Source organism: Phragmites australis, chromosome 13 (assembly GCF_958298935.1).
Source record: "Phragmites australis chromosome 13, lpPhrAust1.1, whole genome shotgun sequence".
NCBI classification, from domain to species: domain Eukaryota; kingdom Viridiplantae; phylum Streptophyta; class Magnoliopsida; order Poales; family Poaceae; genus Phragmites; species Phragmites australis.
In genome coordinates, this window is record NC_084933.1 from 30,417,495 (window position 1) to 30,437,245 (window position 19,751).

The 19,751-nt window shown below is 46.2% G+C and overlaps 2 protein-coding genes across 2 annotated transcripts; one reads left to right on the forward strand and one right to left on the reverse strand.

The window, feature by feature from the left end:
• The first annotated feature begins 4,269 nt into the window (after nucleotides 1–4,269).
• LOC133889722 (uncharacterized) lies at nucleotides 4,270–6,506 on the forward strand. The gene is made up of 3 exons (XM_062330180.1): nucleotides 4,270–4,492; nucleotides 4,650–4,723; nucleotides 6,181–6,506. Exons 1-3 carry the CDS (start codon nucleotides 4,348–4,350, stop codon nucleotides 6,226–6,228), a joined length of 267 nt encoding a protein of 88 aa, XP_062186164.1. The 5' UTR covers nucleotides 4,270–4,347; the 3' UTR covers nucleotides 6,229–6,506.
• A 1,723-nt stretch (nucleotides 6,507–8,229) lies between these two features.
• LOC133889012 (cell division protein FtsZ homolog 1, chloroplastic-like) lies at nucleotides 8,230–11,286 on the reverse strand. The gene is made up of 6 exons (XM_062329439.1): nucleotides 10,935–11,286; nucleotides 10,320–10,419; nucleotides 9,844–10,073; nucleotides 9,231–9,398; nucleotides 8,921–9,154; nucleotides 8,230–8,779 (listed from the first exon to the last, which is right to left on the reverse strand). Exons 1-6 carry the CDS (start codon nucleotides 11,163–11,165, stop codon nucleotides 8,522–8,524), a joined length of 1,221 nt encoding a protein of 406 aa, XP_062185423.1. The 5' UTR covers nucleotides 11,166–11,286; the 3' UTR covers nucleotides 8,230–8,521.
• Nucleotides 11,287–19,751: the final 8,465 nt, after the last annotated feature.

Below are 19,751 nucleotides of genomic sequence, written 5' to 3' on the forward strand. Positions count from 1 at the left end.
GTGTTCGATTCCCGGCTAGAGCATATATATTTTTTTTGGATTTTGCACAAAAACAACCGGTGGAACGGGAATGTGGGTTTACCTCATGGGCCACGCCCTTCGCAAGCTGCGGATGGTGGGTCGCGTTATTCCGCCTGCCGAATCCTGCCGAGGCCCGTCGGAGCCCAGCTGGGTCTTCGCTCGCCAACGGAAGGCCTGATGGGCCACTCCACCCGAATTCCAGATGACTGGATCTTGGCCCGACGAAGCCCGTCAACCGAAGCTCAGCGGACCCCCGTCCGCCGAGGCCAGCTGAGACGAAGTCCGGTGAAGGCGCATACGCTGGGCGATGACGCACTCACGGAGACGAAGTCCGGTGAAGGTGCACTCGCTCGCTTTGGTCGTGAACATCCGGAGCCACGTCAACCGGCGAAGCTGAAGGTGTGCAGTCCGTTGCACGGCCCACGGAAACCGAGCAAGCCCCTTTGTAGGGTGGGGTCCACTAGAGCATAGTTAGGCGCTGGTTTCGTGAGTGGCTGACGACTGGGCGAAGGCACCTTGTGGCTCATCAGGCGCACTAAGGGCCGATCTTTACAGCAACTTTGTGCGAAGGCCTATAACACCTGCATAGCATAGCACTTGTGCACGTTTAAAGATAACTGCATGCCGAAGGCTTACTGGTAAAAAGCAGCACATTTAAAGATCACTGCATGATGGATTAGTACAACATGCAAGCGAATGATGATGCCGCCTGCTAACTAAGCAGGTACATGTATAAAATTCCAGAGCCGCTATGAATGCTCGACGAAGGATTGTCCCCGTGGTCTGGGCCATGCCCTTCACTAGGCGTCGAAGGTGGACCAAGCCCCTTCGCACCGGAAACCGGCTGGGCCCTCGCACCAAAGACTGGATGTGTTTCGACGAAGGCTGTGGGGCCCTCGCCACACGAAGGTCGAAGGACGCCGGGAACTTGCTAGTCGTAGTCCGCCCAAGCGAGCTGGTCCGAAGCCAAACGAAGGTGCGTCCATCGCGAAGCCCGGACGGGCCTGAGCCAGCCAAAACATGACTGGTCTTGCGTGTCAACAGATGGGCTCATAATCCTCGTCGCACGCGGTTGCTTCAGCACGCGATGCGAAGCCCGTTGATGCTCGAAGCGAAGCCCGTCAGCCCACGCGCTTACTCCAGCGTGCGATGCGAAGCCCGTGTGGACTGATCTGAAGGTCTGAGCCGAAAGGCCACGCGCTCACTCCAGCGCGCGAGCGTAGTGGGAGCGTCAAGGATTGTCAGCCCGCGAGCGAATACGTAGACTCCGAAGGCCGTCGGCGCGTGAGCGAAAGCACCAGCTCACGAGTGAGAAGGGTGCGCCGGGGCTTGCCGTCTTCTCGGTAGTGCGGAAGTTTTTCGTACACCTCTGTACGAAAGGTTTACTCGAAGGGCCTTCTTCCTGGCAAAGGGTGTCATCGACAAAGAGTGGTTCTCGACGAAAGCCTAACGAAGGGTGTTCTCAAGGGTGACTCCCGACGAAGGGTGTCGGAGAGTGAACTCCTGTCGCAGGGATCCCGAGAGACCCCTTTTTAGAGATTCGGCCGGGGGGATGATCCTAGAAAAGCTTGCACGGGAAATGAGCGGAAAAGGAAATAAAATGCGATGGCTTGCGGGGACACCGGGTTTTTGGACAGGTTCGGGCCGCGCGGAGGCGTAACACCCTACTCCTGTATGAGTGTTATATCTATCCTTGAAGGAGATCCTTCAAGGGTATATCTGGTTCTCGAGGGAGAGCTGTTTACAAAGAGCAGGAGGCTCTTATGTTCTAGCTAGCTGGTTTCTTGATTGTCTTGTGATCGGGGGTGGTGATTTCTTGTTCTTCGACTGACCTCTTGTTTTTCTCTTGTCCTCCTCTTTTTCGTTGTTCGTCTCTCCGTCCTCTCTAGCGTCCTCCTTCCTTTCCTTTTATAGATGCGCCGACCTCGACATATCCTGAATGGGAAAGAGGGGATGCCAATGCCCAGGTGCCACGGAGAAAGGCCTAATCATCTCATTTTGGCGAAGTGACAGGGGCGGTGGAGGAAGGCGGCGCGCATTCGACCACTAGCCGCTGCGGAAGCTTCGGGGTGCCACAAAAAAAAGGCCCACCGGACAGCCTCAGAGGTGCCCGGTGCGCCCACTCTGTCTTGTTCTCCTGCCAGGGCAGGGTGGCAGGCCGAGTGCTTCGATTCTGGTAACGTTATCCCGAGGTGCGCAAGTGGAAACGGGACGGGACCCGTGCATTTAATGAACCCACGCCCCCCAGCCAGGGCATGGCCGGGTCTGACACTGGGGCGTGGGCAGCCGAGAATGTCAGGATGTCAGAATGACAGGCCACGCGCGCCTATTAAATGCGGCATCGGGCCCTTGACTGGATGACACTCTGGCGACGGGGCCCTTTGAGTCTTTGAACGATCTTGCGCGAACCTTCTGGGGACCGAGTCCCCGGGGGCTGCCACGTGCAGCCCCGAGCACTATTTCCCGAGCATCTTGGGGGGACCTTCGGGGCACCGAGTCCTCGGGGGCTGCCACGTGCAGCCCCGAGCACCCTCTCCCGAGTACTTCAGTGAGACCTTCGGGGCACCGAGTCCTCGCGGGCTGCCACGTGCAGCCCCGAGCACCCTCTCCCGAGTACTTGAGAGGGACCTTCGGGGCACCGAGTCCTCGGGGGCTGCCACGCGCAGCCCCGAGCACCCTCTCCCGAGTACTTGAGTGAGACCTTCGGGGCACCGAGTCCTCGCGGGCTGCCACGTGCAGCCCCGAGCACCCTCTCCCGAGTACTTGAGTGAGACCTTCGGGGCACCGAGTCCTCGCGGGCTGCCACGTGCAGCCCCGAGCACCCTCTCCCGAGCACTTTAGAGGGACCTTCGGGGCACCGAGTCCTCGGGGGCTGCCACGCGCAGCCCCGAGCACCCTCTCCCGAGTCTCTGCTTTTACCTTGCAGGGTGGTGATATGTGGTGGGCGGCCGGTTTGGCCTCGGGACTTAGGGACCCCTGGTTCTAAATACACCGACAAAGGGTGTTCTTCGACGAAAGGTCTGACGAAGGGTGACCACCGACGAAGGGTGTCCTCCGACGAAGGTCCGACGAAGGCCTGATTAAGCTTGACGAAGGTCCGACAAAGGGTTGTTCTTCGACGAAGGGTCTGACGAAGGGTGACCACCGACGAAGGGTGTCCTCCGACGAAGGTCCACGCCCGCAGAATGAAATTTGTCTGATCTGAAGGCCTCCTCCCCCTCAGAACCGGATCCCCACGGATGACGTCAACTGTTGGAACCATTTCCAACTACAGTACCGAAGAGGTTCCTATCCAGGTGAGAGAGAGGAGTGATGCCCGTGGGGGGGAGAGAGATCTCCCTCCTCTCGACCTCTTAGGTCCTTGGTGAGAGGGAGAGGTGAGACTTCCTCTCCAATCTTTAATGAAGTATAAATATTATAAGGAAATCTTTGAGTCTTTACATGATCTGCTTAGTTATATGAATTGCTATGTGAGCTTTTTTATGGGACTAAGCCTTTCCCCCAACACTAATGACGTGATCTTCTTAACGATTCTTTCGTCCAATGATGCCCATAGGTTGTTCCTGCATGTGGCCAACTAGGACAGATGCTCATCAGCTGCTGAGTAATTTCATGAGTTGTTAAGCTTTAGTGGAGCCCACTCTTATTTTCCAAATGACCCTTATCTATCACACGGTATTCGTCCTGTCTGAACTCAGTGCCCGGCAAAGCATAGACCCAACTAACTAATATTCACATAATACGTGTTCAATCCAGACGGCTTTTTTTATACTAAATTGGATGTGCACACACGCCATGTATACTTAGAATATCCCAACCATATTCTTTTTATTTTATTTTTATCTGATTTCTCTTCAGATTCTCATTTCTTTTATTCTCACTCTATCTTTAACAGTTTTTCTTCGAGGAGATTTGTGAAGGAATAGGAGAGAGAATCTCATGGTAAAAGAAATAGAGATATAAATTCTTTTGTGACGTAACTGTAAAGAAAAATCGTTAGAGCATTAAATATAATGAGAATTTCTTCATGAAATGAACAAGAACTACGAATGGATTTGGTTGAATATAGCCTTACTCGTGTGTCCCGGCGCACGTCTAAACAAACTTTGGTTTTTTGATACTGCCAACTTTTTTTTTTCTAAAGATGGCATCTTTTTGGCCCATGTAGTAAGTTGGGCCACCGTGAACAGGTGGACTACAAATAGCTCAAAACAAGGCCGTCCGTATAGCCCAGCATGTAGAAATACGCACATAGCAGCCCATTACCACCCGTTTCCAAGCCGTGTGCAGAAAGGAGAGGGAGAGCAGGAAGAAGAAGACGGCATCATGGCGACGGCGCAGGCGGCCTCGGCGTCCCCAACCCACCACCGCGTGTCCTCCCCGGCGGCGTCGCCGCCGCAGCCGCCGTACCCCAGCGCTGCCAGGATCGCCGACTCCACCTGCTTCCCCCAGTACACCGCCTCCCTCAAGTGTATGTACCCTACTACCCAGCCGCCCTAATCCCAATCCATCCACCCCCATCTCCTCCGCGCCTAGACCCCTTCACGCTTTTTAGTTCGTTCTTTCGGAAAAATCGCATGCGTGTACGGTGACTCGCTGATGCTATGCTATCGCTGTCTCTCTTCAAGGTCTGGAGGCCAACCAAGACAAGAGCAAGTGCCAGCAGCAGTTCGACGATTACAAGGAGTGCAAGAAGAAAGAGGTTTGCTATCTCCCGATTTCTCTTCATTCTTTGGTGCTGATACGCGATGGATGGCTTCATTGGTTGCACACACCGACTTACTGTTAGTTGTTCGAGATGCTTCAATTGAGCAACTTTAGGCCTTTATTGCTCCAAAATTGCCTCTTTTAAAAGCTTTAAGCACTTTTGGTGCATCTTAAAGGACCTCAGCGTGCTCGTGATTATATAGACTCGCTTCCTAGCTATGTCATCTTGTTCTACTATGTTTACCGTATATGGTTTTGAGATTCCTCGTTTGGCATATGTCCATGCCTGCCAAATATTGATTTCAGTGGCTAATAGTGCCAAATATTGAATTCAGTGGTTACAGTCCATGTCATCTTGTTCTACTATCTTCATGACAGTAAGGAAACAGATTGTTCTGGAAATCTTGGTGCTGTAAAATTTGAGATGTATGGTTACAGTACAATGAGTTAGAAAAAATGAATGAGCAATTAGCTAGTAACTTTGATATCTATGCACAGAACTGGGCACTGTGATATGGCATCCCAACTGTGCATAATTGAGTTCAAGATCTCGGTATGGTGCATTTTTATGAGCTTATGAGCAAAAAAAAAGAGAACTGATTTCCATGTTGCTGTTATGTATTGCTATCACCTTCGTTTCCAGGGCCCTCTTGCTTTTTAGTTTCTTTGCCTCATCTACATACAGCTTGCACTCCTTATCCATCAGGTATCGGTATCCTGACAAGAGAAGTGATGCTAGTGACTTGATTAATGCTTCATTCCTCCTTGTATGCTAGCTTACAATTACAGCACATGAGTAGAGGTTAATAGCATTTAATTACAAAACCCACTGACAAGGTCTACTCCAATGTCCCAAGTTCTTCACTTCAGTGGCCTGAATACTTAATCATCATGTGGTCATTTACTCAAGATTTCAGAATGGTCAAAATACCATAATCCTCTTGCTATTATTCCCCCCCCCCCCCTAGTCTTCTGAACCTTCCACGGTGCTTCTTCACCTTCCTGACTTACCCTTTTCTAATCTTGAAACACATATAGAAAGTCATATGCTACTATCTGCGAATCATATAGGTTTAGATAAAGTGAAAGATGAATTTGATTTATGTCCCACTCATGCACCATATCAAACCTGATAAGATTTGAATCTGAAAGAAAGTGTTTCTGCCAACAAATTGAGAATATACATATGACTGGCATACAATTAATAGATTGAAATATGTATTTTCTGTTGTTGTTAGCAAGTTAATATGGTATTTCTTATATTCGAGTACTGAACAGTTCTGGTTATTTGATTTATAAATCTGAACCAATGTTTATCTAAGTTTTCCCATTAATTGTTAGTGCTTCCCTTATATATGTATTCAGATACCGAGTAGCACCTCCATTATGCTATCCATATTATTTCCTTCTACTTAGTATCTTTCGTTTCCTAAGTATTTCAATGTTTTGCAGAGGGAGGCTCGGCTCGAACGAAACAAAAGCCGATCACTCTTTGGATGAGTAATTGTGTCCCATCTGAGCAATTTGCTGGCGATGTGCAATAAGTTGTTTCGTTGATGCGTGTGAAATCACAGCTTCTTCGTTTTCCTGCTGATCCTTTTTAACTTATGGAAAGTAGAAAATAGTAGACCAGCCTCTGGGTTGAGAAAGATGTAAGGTCTGAGAACAGCTCACTAGTTCATGTGTTGAGAATCAAATGAGCAAGGTTGTATTGAGAATCACGAATCATGACACAATAGAATTTGTTCAATAAAATGAAATTTTCCAGAACGCTTGTACTCCAAAATCTATTCATGTGTTCTTGCAAGCTGCAACATCCACCGGTTCAACTGGTCCGTGCCCTGTCGAAGTGAAAGTTCCCTTCCCTGCAGCATCAGCGGGTCGTGGCTCCTGAAGTAGGTAGCAACTTGCTGCACAATATCACAGAGGTAGAGGTTTATCGAGAAAGGAGAGAGCCATGCTGTGCAAGATCCTATTGACAACGATTGGTAGATGGTAGGTAGTGTGTTTATGGGGCTTGGTGTTGGAATAATTATTTTATATCTATCGGTTTATCGCCTTTATCTTGTGGATGGCTAAGTTGTGAAAGAGACACAATCAATCACTGGCTGATCGGAAAAAAGATATTTGTCATGCAGGATCATGGTAGGCGTCGCGCGTCAACATGTACATGTGTCCATGGCTCCCGCACGGCGGCCATCGTCGATCGCCTAGTTCTGCAGGAGCGTCATCTAGCCAGCATACAGTTATTTGCTTGCTCTTCACGACGCCACGGCAGGCAACTCGGCGAACACGGATATGAACACGGCTAGCTAGGTGGGATCTAGTCCACCATTCTGCAATTTCTGCGGGATCGGAGCGGGTGCCGCCCAACCAATGATCGCTGAAATCCCATCGCTTGACGAGATGACGGTGACTACTCGAATACTCCATGTTGGATTCTGCCCAGGGCCTCGTCGGGCTAGGATCCGAAGCAAAGTCAGAGATACTACAGTAAATTGTTTGCCGTTTATTACTGTAGCAGTACCGTATCACTAAAATCCTGACCGTCCATCCGTGATCCGAAGGACGAGAAAATGCAAAGTGCGATTTACTGTAGCATCTGCGAATCCGTTGGGCTTTTTGTCTACGGCTCATCACGCGACCATCATGTTCGGTGAGGTGGATTTGCGGAGTTGTAGTCCACAATTCCACATGATTCACTTCTGAACCTCTGACATATTTCTATATTTTTTGTTCATCTGATGCTGTCACGATTCAGTGATTCACGCCAACGGAAGCGAGCAAACGACGTGGAAGAACTGCATCGTCCCCACAAGCTCCCTCGCGTGCCTGGCCGCGAGGCGCGAGCACCCTGCCAGCTAGGCCAGAGTGCCAAGCGTTACAAGCAGCAATATGGAACTAGTTGCTGCGAACCTCCGTGAGCACTGAGCAGTTCACGGCTGGGCAGTCAACAGGTAACATCGGTACCAATTACAGAAGCAATCGAGTAACGGCAGAGCTCCACTCCCTGCTCCAGCTGGATCCAGATCCTCTGTCAGTATGGAACAGTAATTTTGCGGGAGGACAAACAGTATTTTCAGCCGGCACTCTAGTAATGCACCCGTTGAAAAAAAATATTATAGCAACAAATCCTATCGGTCCATCTATGATTCAACATCTCATGATGAAGTAAATTCATCGTAATTTCACTCCATTATGAAGTTAGAAGATTTGAATTCGCTCAAGCTTTAAAAATTTTAGAACTACAGCTGTAAGCAAATTGATGGCCTTTGCTTTAACCATCTTGCTCTTTTTTTCTGACTGAAAACATATATTTAAATAATTTTATTTTATCCTATAAATTCCAGATGTGCATGAATCTCAAAGCTTGAGCTTGTCAAACAAGATCTAAAATCAGTATGTGTGCACGCATTATCCATGTCATTTCTCACGCAAACATCATTTCGACATCGACAGAAACTAACCCGGTCGGAGCAATAGCCAGCCGCATTCCTTCGGTGTCACGAAACCAGTTTTTCCTTCCATGAAACAATTCAACACAAGGTTGTTGCAGTAAAAGCAGTCAAAGATCTTCTGCAAAAGTAGTGATATGCTGAACACGGCACTCTTCTATTTGTGCTGAACCACAGACAAGCAATACACACATCGAAACTGAATCTAACCACTACGGGACACTAACCCAAGCTATAATCTTCAGACAGCTAAAAAGAGCCCTCGGGACACCAAATGCCAGTTCTCTAACGCCCTATGAATCACAGCTTCACAAGGTAATTTGCCTAACGAACTGCGCTCAGGAGAAAAGCCTTCGGGACCAAGCGGAAGCGGGTGCTGGTTGAACTGCAGCAGCTGCTGCTTTATGGGCGAGGCTTGCAGCCTTTTCTTTGGCTTCCACTATCCTTGCTCCCTTCGGATCAGCCAAAAGGGACTGCTGGAAGGACTGTGGAAATCCTGTTGCAATGATCGTCACATGTATCTCACCAGTGTAACGGTCGTCAACAACGGCCCCAAAAATTATGTTTGCAGAAGGATCAGCCAAGCTTGTCACAATCTGCAAAAGGTGAATGAGTGATTACTTACTATTAGGATATGTGTTTGCAAATTTAATACTTCATAGTTCATACATCTACAAGGCTTGATGCCCCTGTCCCGGTGGAACTATATGGTCACTATGATCTAAATATTCACACACCTGGGACACCTTGTTCACTTCTTGCAAAGTGATGTCCTTCCCACCAGTGATATTGTACACGACACCGGTAGCTGCCTCGATGGATGATCCAATTAAAGGAGCAAGTGTTGCCTGCTCAGCAGCTTCTTGTGCCCGATTTTTGCTGGAAGAAACACCAACACCAAGCATGGCAGTTCCAGAGTTTTTCATGACAGCTTTCACATCGGCAAAATCAACATTGACTAGTCCAGGTATCTGCAAAGTTTTATCATAAGTTATGTGATCACAATTCGCAACTAAGTTAGCACATTATAGGGGGGAAATCACCCACCGTGATAATGTCTGATATTCCTTGCACACCCTGACGAAGGACATCATCTGCAAGTAGAAACGCATCTTGCAAGGGCATGTTTTCATCGGCAACATCTAATAACTTATCATTTGGAATCACAATAAGTGTGTCTACACTCTTTTCCAGCTTCTCTAATGCTTCCAGTGCCTGAAATGGGTATATACAGATCAAGTAACAGGAGAAAAGAAACAAAAGCTATCTGAAAAGAGAAACTGTGGTCTGTTGACCAAAAAATGTGCATAGAAATTCAAAAGTTCTAACACCTAAAGAATTCATGCTAGAAAAATGTTGACAAAATGCACTTTGATATTTACAAAGCAAATATCCTTCCATAAGCTACCCAGAAAACTGCAAGATAATTTTAGGCACGACACATCCAGAAAGGCAGGGACTGAAATGATAAAACGAACTACAGGTAATGCTACGTCTCACCTACCAGTTTGTAACTTTGTGTATGATCAGCAAAAAATGCGGTGAAATAACATTGTTAATACTTCAAATTAATGCCTCCGCCAAGCAAAAGAGAGTTTTTGAATGAGATATGACAATTTGAATTTGAACTCGGGAGGGAGGAGGGACCTCAGATACATGCCTGTAGAGAGCGCTTACGGCCTTCAAAGCTGAATGGATAGGTGACAACACCAACAGTAAGATAACCAGCTTCTTTTGATATCTGGGCAACAACTGGAGCAGCACCGGATCCAGTACCCCCTCCCATTCCAGCTGTTATGAAGACAAGATCTGAATCCCTGAGGGCATTGGCTATGGCTTCTCTTGATTCCTCGGCCGCTTGCTCTCCCAAATTAGGATTTCCACCAGTACCTATGTGTGTGATCATATTTAGTGAATCTAGTTAACCTCTGTAATATTTTCAATGGAAATTTACAGTATTTACACGATCCATCTGTTCCAGTGTTCCCTATCATTCAATTGATCAGAATGCCAAGTACTATCTACATTATCAGCGCATGTTTTTACATTATACAAATTAGCTGAAGAGGAGCGACATTTGCATGCAAACATATCTTTTATGCACGAAAAACAAATCAGGGGAGCATACAACATTACCTAGACCACGAGTCAACTGCTCTCCAATTTGGAGAGGATATTGCGCTTGTGAATTAATAAGCGCCTGTGAATCCGTGTTTATAGCATAGAATTCAATACCCTGAAATTGTATAGTTCAAGTATCAGTATTGAGGAGGCAACAGAATGTAGAGTTATTTCCCAGTAAAATCATGTATTGGACTTTAAAATTCATAGATGTTCCAATAATTCCAGTGCAGTAAGCATATCATAAACAACAGCATGACTACACAAATACTCGTATGCTAAACTAAAGCACTGTACCATGAACGGTGCATGGAATTGGATGGAGATGAAGTAAGCAATGTGGTCCATTCAATTGTTACTTTTTTTTTAGAATATAAAATTGTTAACTTGTTCTAAAGTGGACATCCGACCATCAAACAGCATCACTCCACAAAAACAACAGCATTACTACACAATCTCATATGCTGAACTAAGGCATTGACGCGTTGTCATGAACGGAGAGGAGGAATGCAAAGCAGTAGATTGTTCTAAACTTCACATCATCCTCTCAAACAGATTTGGACGTGGAGCACGGGCGGAAAAACGAAGCCCAATTCCGGAATGAAAGGGACCAAGGAGCGCCGCAACTACCTGCAGGCCGCTGCCGATCATGCGGTTGACGGCGTTGTTGCCGCCGCCGCCGACTCCCACCACCTTTATCCTGGCCGTCTCCACCGGCGCGAACGAGCACCGCACGGTCGCGTGGCGGGGCCGCCGCATCCGCGGGTGGTTCCGCCACCCACAGGGTGGGGCACCAAGGTGAGCCGGGCCCAGGAGGTGGACGAGGGCGGAAGCCGACGAGGAGGCGGAGGAGGACGCCATATGCTTCGCTTCTGGTAGAAATGCGGGGAACGGGAGGTGGGGGAGAGGAAGGGATCTGGTGAGCTCTAGGTTTTGAGGATTTGGAGGGTTTAGTTTATGGTCTTCATCTCTTCACTCTTTCCTCTAGCTAAAAAATTGTAGCCTGCTGATGTGAGCCAACAACGAGCTCACCAGCAATTAGGGTGTAATCGGATTATTATATTCTATTTTATAATTTTTTATTTGAACTAAGCTAAATACAGATAGGGTCGGATACAAATATAGATGTGGATAGTCTTAATCGTGAATATGTATCAAATATATGATGAGTCAGATATAGATAATATCAGTTACGAATATTTATTCAGATATCGAGTAAAAACAACAACCATATATATCGTATACGTTATGATTATTTGACTATTCCACATATTCAAAACTCAATTATGTTAGAAATCTAACAAACAAACCAACAATATACTCACATTGAAGTAGTTATGTCAGTGTATAGCCTAGTGTGCCTCATGTTCTATGGTCTCACAGCTGGCGATTTCAATTGACAAAAGATTTTTTCGGACCAATGTCCTATCGCACGACCAGTATGTGCTCATGCGACCAGTCGCCTTCTTGACTAGGATCCTCACCACAGAAGTCCCATGACCAGCCTTCGCTTTTCGTGAGGCAGGTATTCATCAAACCAGTCTATTTTTATTAAGTATTTTTCATTCAAGTGTATTTTCTTCCCTACCCACTTCTCCCCAGCGGACAAGTTGTGGCCACTATAAAGGTGTCATGCCCCGTCCCATAGCGTTAAATGCTACGAGACGAGCTCGCAGGTGTGACGGGTTGCTTCACAGGCACGCGTGCGAGACCAGCAATAGGACAGGGCAGGTCGGCTGACCGGGGTGAGGTGAGCATGGAGGTGTTCGACGGATGGGATAGACTCAACAATATTTTCAGGGCAAAAGGGATCCACTTGTAAGTTCTCATTCTCTCTAGAATAAAAAGAGATGAGGACCTGGTTTGTAAGGGGAGGAAAAATCAGTTCTAAAACACTGATAACCAAATACACATGACGTAACGTTATTATTTTTATGGAGGCTTGAAATTGGATAACCCATGTGTTATTGAGTTTATAGCATACGCGTCCCGCAAGCGTTGTTCACGTGCTCTTTAATTGATACACCCTAGAATCATTCTCAGAGATTAATCCTCGACAAGTTATGTTAGAACAAAATCAGGGAAGTTACCCAATATAGTGGCTGAAGATTCTACTAATTATTTGAATATATTAATAATTTCAAATAAAAAAGTATCAACTACAAATTTATATATCTCATCAAGAGCTATAATTTTCATATAAAAATCATCTCCATCTGATTTTGTATAAAAAAAGTTACACACTCTAGAAGATATACTCGAATAGTTGTCGGCTAGTCTTAGGATATATCCGATTTTATTCTTGAACATCTGATATCTTATAGATACCTGATTCTTTACATCTGAATCCGATATCCGATCAACTATCCGAGATTTTTTTTGGATATCCGAAATCTAATTAGCATCTAAAATGGTTCAGACGATCCAACGGGCCGAAAAAATCTGGCCCGTTTTCACCCCTATAAGGAATTAGGTAAAATTATGCATTTGGAATTTTTTCAGATATATTACTGTTGATTTGACATTTTTAGTTTTTTCAACTAAATATTGTCATGAATGATTAAAATGATAATGATGTCGTCTAGAGGGGGTGAATAGGGGTTTTTGCAAAAAATCGTCCCCATTTACTGTTGGCCTAAACTTACAGCGGAATATAAACTAACGGATTTTTCACAAGTGAAAAACCTAAATATACTAGGCTCAACTAATGCACAATCACCATAAATAAGTGTGAAAGTTACAATACTAGGGTGACAAGAATTACTCTAATCTAGCGAGAGATATGCAATAAAACTTAAATTGAAAAATGGCTGAAAATACTGTTCATCCAGAGTATCCGGGGTAGTCCGGATACTCCGGGTTGTACAGCTCCGGAGTCTCCAGGAAAGTCCAGAATCTACAGATTCTATACAGAACAGAGCTCAAAACTGAAATAAAAGGATGTTTAAAGAGTTCTAGCTCAAACCAAGTGATGTCGTGTGCTCCAAGAGATGATTTGTGAGGAACCGTCCAAATAGTATTCTAATTAATCATCAGGAGGATCATTAGTCATAATCACAACCTCGACGATTAACCAGAATACCATTCCGGTAGTCCCGGCACGTGTTTTGTGCCCAGGATCGGAACACATGCCTTCCAACTCAAATATCACAACACAGTTTAATAGAGAGCAAATAATTAAACTGGATTACCATTGTTAAACAAGCAACTGCTTCCACAATTTACAACAAAAGAGGAACAACAACAACTACTATGCAGCGGAAGAAAAACCTATACAACAAAAGAGTATGGAGCCGTATGCCCTTAGGCTCCATACCAAAAGCGCCAGAGTTCGGAGTAGAAGGTGCTACTCCTGCCCGCCACCCTGATCGGCAGGCACAAAGTAGCCGAACACTGCCTCTTCTTCGCCGACCTGCGAACCTGGAAGCAACTTAAGGGCAGCACCCTTAGTACGAAGGTACTAGCAAGTCTTACACAGTATGAGTATATATATTCTCGACTCCAAGGATCATGCATTTAAAGCTGTAGCAAGGATTAAGACATGTTTAAGTTTATTAAGCAGTAAGCAACCTAGACTCTAGGTGTAAGCAACTGACTTAAACAACCACCGACTCAAACCCTGCCAACCAACTGATCAAAACAGATATATAACAACAAGTGTATAAAAGCAAACCATTCCCACCAAACCACCAACCACATACCGACCAAACCACCCCAATCCAACCATGCCACAACCCACATCGAAACTCTACGACCAAAATATGGTCGCTCGGTGGAGATAAGCGATAGCGATGCTCATGACCGAGAGCGCGGCAGTTCGAACTGATTATACACCCTGCAGGGGGATACTCCTGGACCCACACGACACAGGGACCATACGGCTTGTGCCACCCGCTAAGATGCGCACAAGGGGGTACCCGTGACAACCTTTCCCAACCAGGCCCAACCATGTGGATCAACCATAGCTCGGCGAGGCGGTATTAGAACTACTCCCCGAGCAAACTAATACCGCTAAAAGCCCGGACTCAAACCGGACTCACACCGTCTATGACGAGGCCCACATGACCACGTCTGCGAAGGTAATCGGCTCGCCTACCATTATATCAGCATGTGGTGAGTAAGGTATGTGCTAAAGCCGACTACACCGATGATCGGTGCTTAACCGGTGCAAGCGGTCTACGGTGTCCGGGTTCCCTCCCCGAACTGCCTGAGGACTCCTCGTGAGCAGATGACACCCCTAACACCGCCCACACCTCGTCTCAACTCACCACTCACCAAACCGACTCATCATCAACACAACCATAAGTGCGAACAAGTAATAAGTCCTAGGCTCGCGACAACGGTGGACGCCGTCGTCGACTTCTACCGGAAAGCTTAAGTACCACTAAGCATAGCGAACTAAAATTAGACCTCGATGACACCACTAGGCTCCTAGGAACAACACATGACATGTGACCGAAATGGGATAATGCATCGGCATAGATTCTACCCAACTCAGTACCCGACACATGCAATGTATACATAAGCGTAGATAACATATTAAATTTTCAAGTAGACACGGTGCAATATGAACGATGCTTGCCTTGCTGCCCTGAATCAGAAAGGTGGGACGCCTCACGATCGCCCACGGCCTCCGGGATCGACGGATCGGCGTTCACTACAGAAAGCAACGCGTGCAATGTAATGAGCATGTATGAAATGCGACCATGTAAGAAAAATATGCTCCACAATACATGACAACATCATTCCAAGATCGTACTGTCCAAACCAGAACTTTCTAAGTGGTCTCAAAAAGTTTGGAGTTCATACGAATTAACCACGAATTTTACAAGCCATCAGCTATCAGGAAAGCCTGATAAACCGTGCTCGGGGTGCCCGGGATGAACAGTACTCACGGGGGTACCCGGGGTGAACAGTACCGGGGGTGCTCGGGGTGAACAGTACCCGGGGGTCCTCGGGATCGACCGTGCTCGGGGTGCTCGGGGTGAACAGTACAAAGGTGCTCGGGTGAACAGTACCCGGGGTGCTCGGGAGTGCTCGGGGTGACTGTACTCGTGCTCGGGTGGACAGTACCCGGGGTGCTCGGGTGCTCGGGTGAACAGTACCCGGGGTGCTCGGGAGTGCTCGGGGTGACTGCGCTCGGGTGCTCGGGTGAACAGTACCAGGGGTCGTCGGGTGAACAGTACCCGGGGTGCTCGGGAGTGCTCGGGGCGACTGCGCTCGTGCTCGGGTGAACAGTACCCGGGGTCGTCGGGTGAACAGTACCCCGGAGTGCTCGGGAGTGCTCGGGGTGAACCGTGCTCGGGTGAACAGTACCCGGGGGTCGTCGGGTGAACAGTACCCGGGGTGCTCGGGAGTGCTCGGGGTGAACCGTGCTCGGGTGAACAGTACCCGGGGGTCGTCGGGTGAACAGTACCCGGGGTGCTCGGGAGTGCTCGGGGTGAACCGTGCTCGGGTGAACAGTACCCGGGGGTCGTCGGGTGAACAGTATCAGGGGTGCTCGGTGAACAGTACTCGGCGCTACAGTAAAATCAGCCTCGTGCAGCTCCAGAACAGCAGCCATTACGAAGGGAAAAACTGGGCTAAACTAACCTGGGAGTCTCTCTAAATCAAAAGTAAAAATGCCTAGAAGGGTGTACAGGGTCTAGACTTTGCTCAACCGCCTAGCAACATGATTCCTAACTCAAATCCACATAAATCCTCATTTGTTCCCAGACTGCAGAACTTTAAGAACTTTGCAACCCTAGTTCCAGATTCAAGATCTATCCAACCAAAAATGAGCATACATGCCATGGGAGTCTAGCAGACTCACCCAAGGTCCTTTGCTGAGGTTGGTGACCGCCAGTTGAAGGAGGAAACGACGGAAAATGGCTTGGAGAAGAGAGGAAAAACTGCTGCTTCCTTGCTGCTCCCAAAGAACACCAAACAAGTTCAGAACCAGCTCGAATTCCTTCGGGGAAACTGAAAATGAATTGGATGGACGAGTAGTCCTTGAGCTGGTGGTCACGTGAGTACCACATACGTACCTTGATCTTGCTCCCAGAGGTAGGGATCCAAAAGGGGAAAAAGGGAGCCTAAGAGAGAGAGTGAGAGACAACCAACTCCAACTTGCTTCCTCAAAAAGCCTTATCTGGTGGAGTGGGTGAGGAGTACGTATGGGCAAGTTTGAGGGGAGAGAGAGCTGTTGCCCACTTATAGAGAGATATTTTCCACCCAAGTGGGCCCCATTTACCTAGAGGAAAGTCCAGACTTGCTTCCAGCTCCTTTATTTCTCTTAGTTTTTCCTTCTCCCACCTCATTGACTCAAAGTGAAGTGCTCCAGTGATCCCAAACTGGAACATGAAGCTGAAATTGCATGTTTTAGGATTAAAACACACAATTATGGATTTCGGGACGTGACATGATTACAATTAAATCCACGGAGAACCTACACTTAAATACACACAAACAAGTAGATCGAGTAATATGCACAAAGATTTGAACAAGAACTTAAAAATAAGGGAACAAGAGATGGGACACAAAGATTTGTTTCCCGAAGTTTGGATTCACCACCGTGAATCTTACGTCTCCGTTGAGGAAGCTCCAACAAGTTGGGTCTCTTTCAACCGCTTTCCTCGATCCACTCTTGATTTCTTCCCTTGCGAAGGTGAAATCAAAGCCTTCACAAACTTCCGCGGCACACCACAACCTTAGATGCTCGCCGGCAACACCTAGCCGGCTAGAAGACTTTACCTCCAAGAGTAACAAACACAATCGAACTTCTTGCCGAGAACTCAAGTGCTCAAGATTGAATTTTGGCTCACTTGCACTTAATCTTCCAATCTCTCAACCTAACTCATTTTTTTTCTCAAATCACACACTATAATGGAATGGGAGAGCACAAATGGCTTTGGCTTTGAGGTGTTTCGTTGGAGCACCAGCAAAAACCAAAGGAGAGGGTGAGGGGCTATAAATAGTCCACCTCAAAAAAACTAGCTATTAGACTGAAAACTTTGTTCATCCGGAGTATTCGGGATACCCCGGAGTCTCCAGATCAATTGAAACAGCTCAACCCGAGACTCTCTAGCGGAGCCTCACCCGGAGACTCCGGACAACCCGGAGTATCCGGCCTACCCCGAAGTATCCAGGTTCAGCACACTGACCTCTGAAAAACGACGATAACTTTTGATCTCGGAGTCCGATTTTGATAATTTTGGACTCTATGGAAAGCTTATTCAGAGAGCTACACATCCCAACTGAATTCATGACCTAAAACATATAGGATCAAATTAGGAACACTCTGAAATCCAATTCAGACACTTCCACATTTTTCACACCGGGATTTCTAAAAAGAAACTCTCACATATGTTTAGTTAGAAACTCTTTAGCACTGAGACACGACAATTAACTCACATTGCATCTCTCTTAATAGTGTGGCATACCTATACTCAAATTCAAAGATAAAACTCATTTGAACCACTTTGAGCATTTGAATACTTTCAAGTACTGCTTTTTTCTTTCAAATCTTGAGGGTTGTCAACTTCCATATATTCTTCACTCCATCTCTTCTTGATTCTTCATATGATTGATGTGAATCATCCATAACTTCCCATGGCCTCGCACGGTCTATCGACCCAAGGCCTTCACTCGCTCTTCACCACCGCCTTGGTCATTCGGCGCTAAACCATTTGCTTGCCCTTCACCACGGATGGTCCATCGCAGCCGAGTCTTGCTTGCCCTTCACCGTCTTGCCATAAAAAACCACTTTGTATTCAACATCTTTAAGGAATTTATTTTATCAAATATGGAATCCAGTCTTATTCTTCACTCTTGGCATATATGATTTCAATTCAACTTATGCCTTCTTATAGATCCTAACCCCAACTCACTCTTAAGCATAAAGCACATGTGTTAGTCCATAAAATCTAAATGACAACATTTATACCTTAAGTTACTTGATCTCCACAAGTAACTTATTAGCCTTTATGCATATTGTCAATCTTCATATAGAATCTAACCACACTCATTCTTAAACACATAGCACACGAGTTAGTCCATAAAACTCTATTAACAAGTCATACTTTTAGTTATTTGATCTCCACAAGTAACTTAGGCTTCAAACTTATTGCTAATCTTATTGAGATTCTTCTTCTTCTTATGAGCATCACTAAAATCTCAATGATTTTTGATGCAATTCTTTTAACTCATGTCATTTCTCAAAGAATTCATGCTTCATCATTTATGCATCTCCTATGGAATGGCCTAACAACAATTCTCAATATGATTGTTAGTCCATAGGCATTGTCATCACTTACCCAAGCATCACCTAGAGCTCATTCATCTTGATGCATTTTCACCTAGAGCTCATGCATATCTCTCATCCATGCATCACCTATGGAACAACTTATTAACAAACTCAACACTATTGTTAGTCCATAGTTATTGTCATTAATTATCAAAACCACACATATGGGTTATATGCACTTTCAATGATTTAATACTACAAGCTTGTGGATAATTCTTTAGATAAGTTTCTTATTCTTATTGGCTCACTATAAATCTAGAGCAGCTGCTAGCTTTTCAGAAGGGGTATATAGTTGGTTAACACAAGAATTGTAAATACGAAAAAAAAGAATGCCACCTCCATCGCTCCTCTCCTAGGGCTTCTTCCACCACCACTTCCTAGGCTCATCTCCTTCTCGCCTCCAGTGTATTTGTTGGTGGTGAGAAGGACCCGGTTGTCTTTCCTGATAGATCTAGTAGTTTTTATAGTGTTTAGTGTCAATAAAACTCCTTGGTGATGACTCTAGATTCGGCGTCGCCTCGCACCACTGTCGAGGTATGTTTGGTTTTGGATCCTTTTGTGTTTGAGCTGAGATCGTTAGTTTTGCTTATCTTGTTTGTGAATAAGAGGGAGCTTTGTTGTCCCCTTTTAAGGGTTTCGTTCCACGTCGTCGTCCTCATCGGCGACAGCGATGGAAGGTGTTTTCAGGTTACCATCTACGACAGATCCAATGAAAGTGATGTTGGATGTTTTCTTTCTCAACCACATCTGGCAGTGCAGCTACTCATACCCCTTCACAGTTTAAGACACGTCTCAGCTCTGGATTCGATATGTTAGATCTTGTGGCGATTGCAACATTTTGTGTTGTTCCATGGATCTGGTTGTAGGATGACTCTAGCTTGGACGTTTTGCCTTGTTTCGGTCCAATGGAGCCATGCCATGGCGGTGGCAGAGACCGGAGTTAAAGAAGATAAGTGAAGGATCTAGATGTAATTTCTATGAATTTGCTTATCTTCCAGAGTTCTTGATGTAAAGGGTTTGTACCTGTTCAAAGTTTTAGTATAGTCCCCATCCATTGGCAAAAAAGAAAAGAAAATAAAACACAAGCATTGTAAATGCAAAAACATGTACTAACATGTAGCCATCAAATTGCCACCACCGTATTTTTTTAAAATGTATGCTGC